A 13,595-nucleotide genomic window follows, 5' to 3' on the forward strand; every position below is an offset into this window, starting at 1 on the left:
TGCCATGTCTGTCATTTGAATAAATAATTACACACATGCACACTAATGGGGAAATACTGAGATATATTGTGGAGGAGAGGACTTCATGTGTCTATCTGAAAATATTTTAGACATGACTGTGGAGCAGAAATGCAGACAGCCGCGCTCTCGCAGCTCTTCAAAGTATTGTTTTTGTATGAAGTGCTCCACTGCTAAGCCCAGAAGAATTTCTCTGTTAGCTTTTCAGGCAAGTTCCCACTCGCTGCCTGTGAGGTAAACGCTAGAGTCTGCAGAGGCTGCTGCAGGGACTCCGGTGAACCGCAGAGGCCATGAAAGGCTCCATATGGAGGGGGGAGAAAGCCGACAAGCCTATTTAAACACGCCGGGCCAAACAGTTACTTTATCAGGGCATGTTGTGTGTTGGTGTGTCCGTTAACTGCCACAAAACGGCCGGAATCGGGACTGACTATGCGGCCAGTACTGAAATATTAGCGGGATGTTTACCCCGTATCCTCCTTGGAGAAGACAGACACGCCGAAAAAATTCAACAGTCGCCTCACCCCGCCGTGTCCCTCCGCGCATTCCACAGGCTGGTGGTACAATAAACTAGTACCGTTTCCCAAACGACGCATTTTTCTATGATTTGACTGTAATGTATAATAACAGTGATTACAATTGTTGTGTAACAGTTGTGTAGGAAGCACTCATATCTTTAATTTAACTAAAAATAGTAATAATATGTATGTACAACAAATAGTCCATTACAAGTAAAAGTTATGTAGCCTATTATGCAGATGGACCCCTGCCAAGGTGTTAGGCTATATTATAGGCCTATATCATATTATTGTATTAGTATTGATTTATGAATGTGTATGCAGCACTTTAATGTTGTAGCTGGTGAAGGTGGAGCTAATTTAACTAATTTATATGTTGTCGGGAGATTAATCTTTAACAATATGTTTTAATAATAGGCCTATATGTTTTGTGTGGAAAATCTTAATGTACAAAGCACCTAATATAGGCTATACGTCTGAAATTAATGTAATGGAGTAAAAAGTACAATATTCCCCTCTTATTTGTGGTGTGGAGTAGAACTATAGGATAATATACCAGTAGCCTAAATGAAAAATAATGTAAAGTACAATGGCCTACCTAAAAATTGTACTGTAATTACAGTAGGCTACTTGAGTTAACCTACATTACTTGGTTACTTTCTGGTTTAAAACATTAAAGTTTGCACAGAATTAAACAGAATAGCCTATTATCAAGAAAGCAGCAGGCTAGGTATTAGTTTTGATTTTGAGGTTACGGTTATTGGATATATATACTTGGATCATGGTTGTGCCAAACCACATTAATAGGCTACTATCCAGTGCTCAGTCTAGCATAGGCCTACTAAACATTAACCTAATGGTTTATTTTGATGTTAATAGGCCTACGACTTTAATTGCAGAACTTAGAAGAGTATTTTTAAACTGTGGTAGGCCTATTGTTGCTGCTTTTACTAAAAGATCTGAATACTTCTTCCACCACTGTCAAACCCCACACATTTTAAGCGAAAACTACTGAAGACATATCAGCATATAGCATTAATTGCGTAGGTAGAAGTCTTTATTTTAAATGGCAGAAACTCTGTGGAAACATTTCATTTTGGTTTGACAATTTGACTCAAGATTCTGAGGCTGAAAGCCTCTAAAGGAATAGTGATTGGACATGTGAAGGCCAGGTCTTGGCGGAGCGGACCGGGATCACATCCTCTGAGGGAGTTTTTCGTATGAATGACGAAAGAGCCATGGCTGATGGAAAGGTGTTCCGGTCCTGTGGGGGAAACCAACCTCCGTTGGCTGATAAAGGAGCAGTGAAGCTGAAAAAACCGACAGAACGCAAAGTGACTTTCGTTCACTGAAATTACCTTCAAAATAAAAGCAATATATATATATATATATATATATATATATATATATATATATATATATATATATATATATATATATATATATATATATATATATATATATAAAACATTTCTTAAATATTAAGCGGTAGAAATATCTTCTATGTGAAAAGAAACGAAATATGTACTACAATTCGTTTAAGGGTTTGTTTCGTTCAAGGGGAGATACGTGAATAGGGAATTATTTTAACTCCTTTTACCATAAAACTTCCCTAGTTGGCCTATATTAAGACAATATGTTTTTATATTACAAGTTTTCTGAAAGTGTATGTTTAAATAGCCTATGAAAATGATCTCGTGCTTGGCATAGTGTAGTAAAATGAGCACCTAAATGTGCATTTTGGATGATTTATTTACAGTAGCCTGAAAGAAAAAATGTGAGCCTATTGAGAATGAGGATATAAGTCATGGTAGCTCGCTGTCACGCCACGATTTGGGAGAAGAGCCCGAAATCTCAAAACCGAAAATGTCTCCCCTTAGCTAAATATAACGGTTGCCAGCCAGGAAGAAGTTCATTTTGAAAAGGGTTACCGGAAGTAGCTCTCTCCGCATAGTTAGCTCGACACTGTTTTAAAAAAAGAGGGGGGAGGTAAGTAATTATTTATGGGGAAGAAAGAAAGAAACAAAGTTGTCGACCGTGCAATGCACACGGGGAGGGATTTTATTTATTTCGGGCGACTCGTTTAGTCCGGCACCGGTCTGCTGGGATGGAAGTGTAACGGCGCAGCGGTTTCCCTCATTTCCTTCTCTGTCTCTCTCCAAACTTCTCCGCTACTATTTCCCGGACAGGACTTCTCCTTTGAAAACGGGACTGATAAAAGCAGCCGAGCACAGGCGGATGGACGGACGGACTGAGGAGTCTAGCGAGTGCCGTGTGTGTGTGTTTGTTTTCAGTTGCCTGAGTTAAAGTTGAACGTGTTAACGTTATTTAAGTTTTTTCCGATCACATTTCGCCCTGCGATGAATGGATGAAAAAGTCGGGTGAGTCGACTATCTGTGCACAAACGGATGTATTTTCTTACACTGGACCCACATGAAGTGGTGATAGCCTGCATCCCATCCCGCTGAACATCTCCGCTTTGTGCTTTAAAAAAAGAAAAGAAGAAAATTCAAACGGGAGAGACACCCCCACACCGCACTGGATAACCAAGATATCAAACCGACTTTACCTAAGTGTATTTCAGACAGTTTAACTAATGCAGATACAGATGTGGAGCCACATGAGGGTCCACAAAGGAGGCCCTCCACGACCATAGGTCACGCTGAAGTGTCCTGGATGTAGGTTTCTCCTTTTTCCTGGCTGGATTGACTTGAACTATTAACCTAGTAATTGGCTAATAATCCAATGGATTCTTTCTCACCACAGCCTACCTGTGCCTGTGGATTTTCCACATTTGGGCAAACCAGATGACTCCGAGGACTTTAGTCATGTAACCACCCTGAAATGTCTTAAAAGTCTTATTTATCCGTTTTGTATTTATTGGTTGTGTATATAATGGTATTTTTTTTTTATAGCTTTGTGCTAGTTTCAAGGCCCGTTTTTAATTTCTTAGTAAGAATTTGAAAGCTGCCATTTCATCTGTTGTAGTGAAAACTGTAGATTTACTTGGACATCTTTGTTCTGCTGTATATCTACCCACACTGTATTGAGCACATTAATCTGTAATTTAAAGGGGGAGCTGTATCACTTGACTTTGCCCAGACAGGCACCAAAAGGCTTCATCATGGACAGGCCGATAAGCAAGTTATTGGAGAAGTTAAAGCTAACTGACTCGGGCAGTGTGAAATTCAACAGTTCAAAGAAAAAACATGACTCTGCCAACAACTCTAATAACAGCAACGCCAACACTGGCATCTCCGGAGGCAGCGGTGGGGGCAGCAGTCTACCACCAGCTCCCAGCTCTGCAGCTGCCTCGCCCTCAAGACCCGGCCAGTTCTCGCTTGCCTCTGCAACCACAAGCGATGCATGTGTTCCAGCGAGTGGGAGAGGAGGAGGAGGAGGAGGAGGAGGAGGAGGAGGGATGGGAATGCCTCCCTCTCAGCTCCTCACCCCACCGTCGTCTTCCTCCACGGTGGGTGCCATACCTCAAGATGGCGAGCAACCACTTCACCCTTCCACCTTGGCACCACTGAGGCGTCGCTCCCCCCAGCAGCGAGCTTCCTGTTACCTGGGTGAAGGCATGGATTCCCACCTGAGGCGTGAGTCCGGTCTGGGCCCCGAGTATGACCCTATGGGAGCGTTTGGCTCCAGGTCGTCCCTCAATCAACGGCGCTACTCCCTGGAGCTCCAGCAGCTGGTCAAACGACAGCAGCTCCTCTCCCAGCCGCCGCCTCTCTCTGTTCCTCCGCCGTACTCTGCCTCCATGGGCTATGGGTCAGCCCCCAGGTGTGGTGGAGGCGGCCTGGCAGAGCCTGGCTACCTCGCGGAGCCGGAGAGGCACAAACGCCTCTCTCTCCAGGAGGCTATGTTCTACAAACGCCTGAGCACGGGCAGTGAACTGTGGGAGAGCACCAGACCTGCATCCCTCTCTCATCCACCGCATCGCACATCTGATGTGACCGGAGGAGGTGTAGGAGGCTTCTTTTATCCCCCAGGACCTACTCTGAGCCCATGCTCGTCATTCAGCCTCCAGGAGTCGCTGCTGGTCAGCCCCAGGTCCAGCTTTGCCTCCAGCACGGCCAGCGGCGGCGGAGGAGGAAGCCCCATGGGGAGCCGCTGCAGCAGCAACCGGACCAGTGGCATCAGCCTGGGCTATGACTCTCGCTACTCCGCCTCTGGAGGCCTCCCCCCACAGCAGCAGTCACCCTCAATGCAGACAGGGGGCTCCGCAGCTGGTTATGGAGCTCCAGGCAGGGCCGGGGTGACCCCTGTGGAGGCCTGGACACAATACCTTGAGGGAGGGATGCGTCCAGGGGCGTATGATAGCCGACACTCCTACCCACCTGCTGTTGGAACTCCAGGAGCAGCGTGCTACCAGGCTGGTCCAGAGTGGTGGGAAGAGCAGCAGACCGGAGTCAGAGGCAAAGAGGGGGTTGTGATGGGAGACAGGGCCCGATACTCGGACCTGCCTGGCACCCGGTACCAGGAAGAGCTCACTCGACTTCTACTGAGAGACGATGCGCTGGCAGGTGGGGGGCTCCTGGAGGGCCTGATGCTGAAAGAGCAGTCCCTGGCCCTGACGGCTCTTTCCAAACCGAGCATGACAACACAGGGGCCTTGCTCAGCTGGAGGGCCGGGCAAACCTCAGGAGGATCCAGGACTCGGATCTGGAAGGGAGGCCGTGGAGAACCGCCAGGAGTTCTTTGGTGAGATCCTTTTATTTTTTTAATTTTTTTTTTAACAGTAGTTTTCAGGGTACGTGGTGGAAAGTTAGGAGAAAGGTAGGCAGGATACAAGTTAAACCGAGCTGCATTTAACACAAATTGTAAAATCACATCCCTAATTTGAGCCAGGGCAGACACTGTTCATGCACGGTATCCCATGCATTCATAATAGAGCGCTGGGTCACCCACCATCCACCCTCAGTGTGTTATTATTGTCCTCCTCGCTGCCTGGTGTCAGATCACAGGATTCTCTCTAAATGAAAGGGTTGTATGGATGGATGGACAGATTAATAGTTGAAAGAGTGTATGGATGGATGGATGGTACCTTTTAGAACCTGCAGAGACATGCAGGGTTGTAGCATGCAAAGCATAAAGGAGAGGGGGAAGAGCTTCAGAAACTGATCCAGACAAGTAGATATGTTTAGCTGAAGAGAAGAAAGGAAAAGAACATGCATGACGGATACATGTATGACAGATATGTATATACTGATTTAGGTTCACACCTGTAGCCAAAACATCAAGCAGAGTCAGCTGTTGTTTCAGGCAGGCGTTGCCAATTTGCAACAGTGGGGTGCACATGGAGGGCTAATGCAGCGTATCTACATGGCCATTAAACTGCAAAATTCTGCTGTAACACTCAGACACAAATTACATGGTTCCATATAAACGTGTGTGTGTGTGTGTGTGTGTGTGTGTGTGTGTGTGTGTGTGTGTGTGTGTGTGTGTGTGTGTGTGTGTGTGTGTGTGTGTGTGTGTGTGTGTGTGTGTGTGTGTGTGTGTGTGTGTGTGTGTGTGTGTGTGTGTGTGTGTGTGTGTGTGTGTGGCAGGGTGTGTTTCCCCTAAGTGACTTCAGGCCACAGTAATGCAGTTTGTGTGTGAGTCATGTGTGCGTCCTGGTGTGTGTAATGCTGCCTTGGCGTGTGCAGGGGCGGTGTGCTGTAGCCTGTTTTCCTGCTCAGGTATGTGTGCCCAGAGGGGACATACAATACTGTACTCCTTTCAGCCATTAGGAAGAAATCCGAAGCTCTAAGCCATGGAGACAGACGCTCTGAGCTCAGCACACACACACACACACACCTTTTATTAAATTCTTAAAATAAACTAAAAAGAAAGTAAAAATTAAAAATATTGCCCCATATACCAAGAAACAATAGAGCTAGATTTAGAGCCAATGCATAAAATAACAAAGGAAAAACGTTTTAAAGGAATAATAATGAGTACACAAAAATGTACTCAGGTAATATGTCTTCTTGTGCTTAATAATTTAGTTATAAGCACAGAAATGAGAACAGATGCACGAATATTTTGAATTTTCTCATTTTCATTTTCATTTTAGTGCATTGGTGCTCCGTTCCTGGGCCCCCAAAAAGTCCCTGAATGCTATCCCAGGCACTTAAACCAACTATAGCCCAACGTTTTCTATATGTAGCAGCTTTAAAAGCCTTTTAAAGCCTGGAGTTTGAGTCTTGGCTCTTTTTGGCTTCTGGCTTTGGCAGAGACTTGTCTGTATCGAAAGAACTGTCCAAGGTTGTATGAATTCTTGATTTGTGTGGCACTCCCTCGGCCACATTAGAAAGGGGGGAAAAACGCAGGCAGGTCCTTTAAATAGATCACAGAAACACTGTAGCTCGGACCACCACACCACTTTTCCACTTTACATTTAGTGCCCTGACTAGTGCTGAACATGTACTTAGACTTAACTGTATTCTGTTGGACGACAAATACACGGAGGGGTTAGTTAGCTGTAAAGGTTTTAAGTGTTGGCACTATAGTGGTTTTTTGTTGTTTTTTTGTTACGTGCTAATTTTGACCTCGAAATGCTTATTACTTTCCTGGTGCTAACTGTTATTTCAGTTCTCATATCTGACACCAACCTGAAAAATTAGAAAAAAAACAGAGTTGAAAGGTGTGTTTGTTGTTTGGTTAATGTAAGAATTTGGCCAGAAAGTGGCTTTAAATGGGAGCCAAACAATGATCTTACCATTAGATAATGATTTGAAGGAAGCAGCAAAAGTGATAATGTTTGTCATTTACCAATTCTGTTTCCTGAAGTAGTTTAGGCTCCTAACATCAGACAAAAAGTGCCATCTTATTTAATCTCCAAATTGCTCCAATTGTGGGGTTTAAAGTAAAATTTAAAGGGAAGTCTTAACTGCAAAACTCCAGAAGAAAGAGCCGTCTATTTTCTGGAACGACTGCCAAAAAGTCAGATCCGTTGGAGTTTCCCTTTTAATAACAGAGCTTCAACAGAGACACTCGAGTGGATGAGCAAACAAGCTGGCATGGGTAACTGGGTTTTAACTGTGTGAAAATCCCCTAGGTGGTGCGAACGAGAGGATTTACAAGTGTTGACACTTTGTGTGGAGTTGGATTTCAGACACATCCTCTTGGAATGCGTCGTAAACGAAGTGTTAAGAGCCGCTGAGCGATTACTCTCGACTAAATGTGTGTTTGTGTCCGTTGGGTTTTGCCCATTGTGCTGGCAGGAACCTGTGTGAAGTGTGGGAAAGGCGTGTACGGGGCGGATAATGCCTGCCAGGCTCTGGATAGCCTCTATCACACACGCTGCTTCACCTGTGTGTCCTGTGGTGAGTACCCCCACCCTAAACCCCACACCCCCCGAGACACAACAATGACTTAAAGTATTTAAAGAGCAATGAATTTCTATCACCAACACCTTTTTTCCAAACACCGTTTTTAACCATTTGCTATAAAAATGTCCCGGGTTTATCCTGCTGAGTCAAACATCTTTCTCCCTCTGCAGGACGCACCCTAAGAAACAAGGACTTCTACAATGTCAATGGCTCTGTGTACTGTAAAGAAGATTACATGGTAAGAGCTGAGGTCAAGGCGTGTTTTGTCATCCGTCTCTCTTTCTCTCTCTCTCTCTCTCACACACACACACACACACACACACACACACACACACACACACACACACACACACACACGTCTCACACACACGGTCACATTCAGAGTCAGAGGATTGATTTTCTGCTAATGGGAATCTCTTTGTTGTAATTACAGTTTTCTGGATTCCAGGCTGCTGCTGAGAAGTGTAGTGTGTGTGGCCACCTTATCCTTGAACAGGTGAGCTGTGTGTGTGTGTGTGTGTGTGTGTGTGTGTGTGTGTGTGTGTGTGTGTGTGTGTGTGTGTGTGTGTGTGTGTGTGTGTGTGTGTGTGTGTGTGTGTGTGTGTGTGTGTGTGTGTGTGTGTGTGTGTGTACAGAAGTGCACAAATACCTCTAAACATATGAGACTTAAGCTAGATTTGAAATACTGTATGTATACTTTAACCCTAACCTTCCCTGTGTAATTTTTAGTTACTTGTGTCCTATGCTTCCCAGAATCCCCCCCTCCCATCCCCCCAGAGGATAGAGAAATTCAGTTACGTCTTTTTGTTGGCTACTCTTTGGGTTCCCACGGCAATTCTTTAGTGGAATGTTTGCCTTGGGTTTTTTGATAAATAAATTAATGGTTCTGTAGTGATTAGCCTGTTTTGCCATATTTGAACCACATAAAACCCATAATATAAATAGGTGTGTTTTTGTTTTTTGTTTTTGTGTGTGTGTGTGTGTGTGTGTGTGTGTGTGTGTGTGTGTGTGTGTGTGTGTGTGTGTGTGTGTGTGTGTGTGTGTGTGTGTGTGTGTGTGTGTGTGTGTGTGTGTGTGTGTGTGTGTGTGTTCCACAGGCATCGTTTTCCGCACAATTTGAATGGCTTAACCACATTAACATTTTTAGGACTACAAACGTTTAATGCTCAAAAAGCAAGTTGGTGCAAGCGTTTTGAAAAATGAAGGCCCGTGAAGTTGTCTAAGGCCAGTGAAATAACAATACTTTATTCTCATATCCTGCATTGACTATTTTCTGGTCTGATTACAAACTAAAGGATGTTGGTAAGTATTGTAATTAGTGATCAAGCCACTGTATCATTGAAATTACGGTAACCAATTTATTCACTGTTCATCAAGAAGTGTTAGTCAAATTTGCTGTGAAATGTATTGATAACCACTTTGAAATGAATGCAAATCCTAATAAAGAAAACGAGACCAGAAATGTTTTCTAATTATCGTTCTTAATTCTCAGATCCTGCAGGCTATTGGGAACTCGTACCATCCCACCTGTTTTCGCTGCATGGTGTGCTCCAAGGCTCTGGATGGGGTGCCTTTTACCGTGGACCATCAAAGCAAAATCTACTGCGTGGCAGACTACAACAAGTGAGACATTTACTGTAATTGCTGTTTCAAAAGAGTCCTGGTACTGTAGCTTGGTGGCTATTTCTGTCCGTATTTTATCCTATTGATCAATATTTATGTGCAACAAAGATGTTATGGACTTTACTTTTTGCATGTGTCACATTTAAAGAATGTCCTGCTTACTCATCGCACTTCCTTCATGACTCCACTGTGTGAGTGCTGCTGGTTTCCACAGTAAATAAACTTTCTCCTATCGCCCTACAGGACTTTTGCCCCAAAGTGCGCCGCCTGTTTACAACCCATCTTACCTACTGAGGTGAATACGTCTGTCTGTGTGTGTGTGTCCATGCATGTGCTGGCTGGAGCAGTTTGATTTATTTCTCTTGTACGTATAACCTTGAACATTACGTGGGAGTAGACTGTTTTCAGTCAACCTTGACAGTTTTCCTAAATAAACTTTCCAACCAATGTAATAGAGAAGAATGACTTTCAGTCAAACACAGTATTTCAAAATCCGTTTCTCTAGCATATGTTTGTGGCGATTCACATGATTTCTCCCTGTAATGTAGTTTGGTTTGTTTTTGGGTCTCAGGGCAGTGAAGAGATCCTCAGGGTCGTGTCTATGAACAAGGACTATCACTTTGAGTGCTACCACTGCGAGGTGAGCAATCTTTGTCCCTCTTTTTTCCGAACTGACTTTTGTTACGAAGTGCATTGATGGCTGACCTCACTTCCTCTGTGTGCATTCCTGTCCTTATCTGTGTCATTCCCCCCCCCCCCTCAGGAGTGTGGTAAGCAGCTCTCTGATAAGCCTGGCTCGCAGTGCTTCCCTCTGGACTCTCATCTCCTCTGCCACTCCTGTCACATGAGCAGAGCGTGCGCCACACACATTTCCTCTCACAACACATACTGATCAGCACCTATGCAGCTGTGGATGTTTCGAAAAAGCTGGCCTTAACATGCTGTCATTCTCCAATGTGCTATTGCTCAGTCGTGCGACTTTTTCTGAAGATGTAACTGCTGATATTCAGAATGTCCACGGATTCACTTTTTCTTTGGAACCTTTTGTCACATGTACTGCCTGCTGTACTTCTTGTACTATTACTGTACCATAGTTATTATAAGGGAACGGAAAAGAAACTACTGCTTTTTTTTTTTTACCCCAATGTGGCTACTGTTTGCTGTAGAAGAACAAGGGATTTTGCTTAACTGTTGTACATATATTATCGCTAGCAAACATTTTGCACTTAAATTTGACTTTACTGTAAGACATTTGTTATATGAAGCTGTACAATTTGGGGAAATACATTACTGTAATTTCTGTTTTAATAAATATTTTCATTTGTGTTCAGATAATGGTCTACTTAACGTACATTTTTTTTTTTTAAGTATTAGGTGACAAATTCTAACAATTTTTCCTTTGCACTTAAATCCATCATTGAAGGTGTCAAAACTCCAGCCAGGACATGATGCCTCTTTGTGAGAAAAAACTAATCAAAAACATCAAGTAGAGAGGCTGATAACCAATTTAAATTTATTCATTTCTTAAATTCTCAGTACATTCAGCACTTGCAGGAGGGAAAATGCAACAAAATCTAACTTTTAAACTAAACATAAAATTTATTAAAAATTTAACCATTACTCTATTAGAAGGTAAACTTCTTTATACCTCCTCTTGAATATATATATATATGATTGAAGGGTCAGGAGGGATTTTCAGATGGAGACTTCAGTGCAGGGAAGGTCCACTTCCTGTAATTATTACAGAATAAACCCCTTGACAAGCATATTATATCCTTGTCGATTTCAAAACCATCTACTAAAGACAAACACGGGCATGTGCATTTCTCCTGCATCACCACAACACATCATGTCTCTTCCTATCACACACTTTTTAAGGGTAAAGTGTTAAAAAAAAGAAAATAAGATTTGTTTTTTTGGGGGAAAAAAAAAAAAATTGTTAAAAAAAAAAAAAAAAAAAAAAAAAAAAAAAAAAAAACAAAAAAAAAAAAAAAAAAAAAAAAAAAAAAAAAAAAAAAAAAAAAAAAAAAAAAATAAATATATATTTTTTTTTTTTTTTTTTTTTTTATTAATAATAAAAAAAAAAAAAAAAAAAAAAAAAAAAAAAAAAAAAAAAAAAAAAAAAAAAAAAAAAAAAAGAAAAAAAAAAAAAAAAAAAAATTATTTTGGACTGGTTTTATTACAGGGCTCTGAGGAGGAAGGAACTGTGCACCCGCAGAACTAAAATAAAGAGGCGAGCTCTCAAACCTCAGTGGGACAAAATGCTGAGGCGAGCCAAAAAAACCACCATCCTCTCTGCTTCTTTTCTTTAGCTGCGCTACACTGAGACGAGAAGAAACGCTGCTCTCTACAGAGGGAAAGGACTCACTTTTGCTTCTGGAAAACAGAAAGAACAGCAGAGAGTGGATAGGAGCTAGATTAAACTAGATTTTACTATTCACAAAACATGTCAACATTTTCTGTGTAAACTGACACGGACAAGGTGGGGGGGAAATGGCAAGTGTGTGGAAGACAACGCTGGCGTCGAGGTGGACGAATTAAAGCACGGTGGGGCAGGTCGCGAGGAGCAGGCACAAGTCCTGAACTTGAGGCAAAAAAAAAAAAAAGCATCTCCATGTGGAAACACTCTCTCCCAAGACTTCCTGTCTGCAGTGTGCCTAGCTATGCCGCGTCCCTCCCCCCCCCTCCCCCTCTCTCTCTCTCTCTCTCTCCAGCTTTCCCTGCAGCCACTTGGCCCTCAGCGGCGTCTATCTCTGGGGTTGCTACGGCTGCGAGAGCGGCGTCCACTGCCAGCGCCTACAGAGGGTCGTCTGGGCCGGTAGCTGTTGTCCCTCTTCTTGTCCCCCTCTCTGTCTCGGCCGCGGTCCCTCTCTCGGTCTCTGTCAGCTCCTCGCCCGGCTGCTCCGCCGCTCGCCGTCACGTTGCTGTCCTTCTCCCGACCCTTCAGCCTCTCTTTCTTTTCCTCTTCTCGCTTCTTCTCCTCCTCCTCTTGCTGCTCCTTGCGCCTCCGTTCACGCTCCTTTTGCCGCTCTGTGCGGTCCAAAAGCCTCTGCGCCGCCTTGTGGACACAAAGCAGTTTAGTTGGATGAAATCAAGTCTGAAGTACTCATTATGACAGAAAATTGTAAACGTGTTTCTAAGTGTGTAAGTGACCGACCTGCTCCTCAGACAGGGGAAGCCAGTATATACACGGAGCTGCTTTGGTCTTCAGGAACAAGTCGTCAAGCAGTTTTGCAGGAGGCTCATCTCCTTTCTCTGTTAGTGGAAACAGAGAAGGGTGAATTTCTTCAAACGGTTAACTAAATTATTACTGCAAACATTGCTACAGAGGTGGGAATATGAGGTTGCATTCCTAGTCAACAGTATTTGTCAACTGTGTGTACTGTATGTTTGTCAGTCTGTTCCTCTTTAATCAATGCAGCTGGTTTTGTGGAGATATTCCTTATAATTACCAATACAACTTTTCTTCTGCTAATCTTTAGTAGACTGAGGTGTAGATATTTTTTTTGACGTCCAGTGCTGCTTAAGATTCTTCTTTGTTGTAATTAGCTGGGTACTGAAGGTAGATTCATCTTTGTTTTATTTAAGCTTTTTTAGCTTTATGGACAATTTTATTTGCCTAGAAAGCTACTGTAGACGCACGCACCCTAGGGTCAGTCTAGCAACTCTCCATTGGCTTAGGAGCTGGAAAAACCAAACTCTGGCCGGGCCAATCACATTGTGTATAGAGTCGGTGGGCAGGCTCATGGCTGCTGCTGCTGGTGAACAGCGGTCTTTTGAATCGGCTTTGGCCGAGACTCTGGAAGACTTAAGCTTAAGCTTTTCTTTGAGAAAAGAACGGCAATAATAGTCATTCTGAAGCTACCTTCTTCGTTGCTCTGGTTGTAGCGCTATCCTATTGCGTGCAGTGGGAATTTGACAGACAACCGTAGCAGCAGCGGCCCTCGGATTGAGCCCTGCCAATGGTGAGTTCCCAGACCCAACATCTTGATGTGGGTCTGGATTGTCAGGCTACAATTTTATTGCTTCGGAGGCCAAATATTTACAATTTCAAAAACAAGTTACATATGATTCAGTAAAAGTCTATATGATTAACAAAGTGGCAGACAAAACTAAACATG

The 13,595-nt window shown here is 43.3% G+C and overlaps 2 protein-coding genes across 4 annotated transcripts in view; one reads left to right on the forward strand and one right to left on the reverse strand.

Annotated features, from left to right (window-relative positions):
* Positions 1-2,460: 2,460 nt before the first annotated feature.
* On the forward strand, positions 2,461-10,806 carry ajuba (ajuba LIM protein). Its single transcript, XM_039822637.1, has 8 exons — positions 2,461-5,239; positions 7,744-7,845; positions 8,022-8,089; positions 8,285-8,347; positions 9,344-9,474; positions 9,718-9,769; positions 10,046-10,114; positions 10,238-10,806. The coding sequence occupies exons 1-8, from the start codon at positions 3,658-3,660 to the stop codon at positions 10,364-10,366; spliced, it is 2,196 nt and encodes a 731-aa protein (XP_039678571.1). The 5' UTR covers positions 2,461-3,657; the 3' UTR covers positions 10,367-10,806.
* An 829-nt stretch (positions 10,807-11,635) lies between these two features.
* The window catches only part of acin1b (apoptotic chromatin condensation inducer 1b), a 32,921-nt gene continuing 30,961 nt past the window's right edge, over positions 11,636-13,595 (reverse strand). For all 3 annotated transcript variants that reach the window (XM_039822639.1, XM_039822640.1, XM_039822638.1), the window contains 2 exons: positions 12,632-12,729; positions 11,636-12,532 (listed from right to left, as the gene is read on the reverse strand). In XM_039822639.1, coding sequence (XP_039678573.1) covers positions 12,212-12,532; positions 12,632-12,729 — 419 coding nt within the window. In that variant the 3' untranslated portion in view covers positions 11,636-12,211. The remainder of the gene's footprint in view (positions 12,533-12,631; positions 12,730-13,595) is intronic.

Source organism: Perca fluviatilis, chromosome 14 (genome assembly GCF_010015445.1).
Source record: "Perca fluviatilis chromosome 14, GENO_Pfluv_1.0, whole genome shotgun sequence".
NCBI classification, from domain to species: domain Eukaryota; kingdom Metazoa; phylum Chordata; class Actinopteri; order Perciformes; family Percidae; genus Perca; species Perca fluviatilis.

Bases quoted from the DNA above. Each gene is read 5' to 3' on its own strand.
- ajuba (XM_039822637.1), top strand. From the start codon at position 3,658: ATGGACAGGCCGATAAGCAAGTTATTGGAGAAGTTAAAGCTAACTGAC. The intron at 8,090-8,284 runs GTAAGAGCTGAG...TTGTAATTACAG, and splicing joins ACTGTAAAGAAGATTACATG to TTTTCTGGATTCCAGGCTGC. The intron at 10,115-10,237 runs GTGAGCAATCTT...CCCCCCCCTCAG, and splicing joins TTGAGTGCTACCACTGCGAG to GAGTGTGGTAAGCAGCTCTC.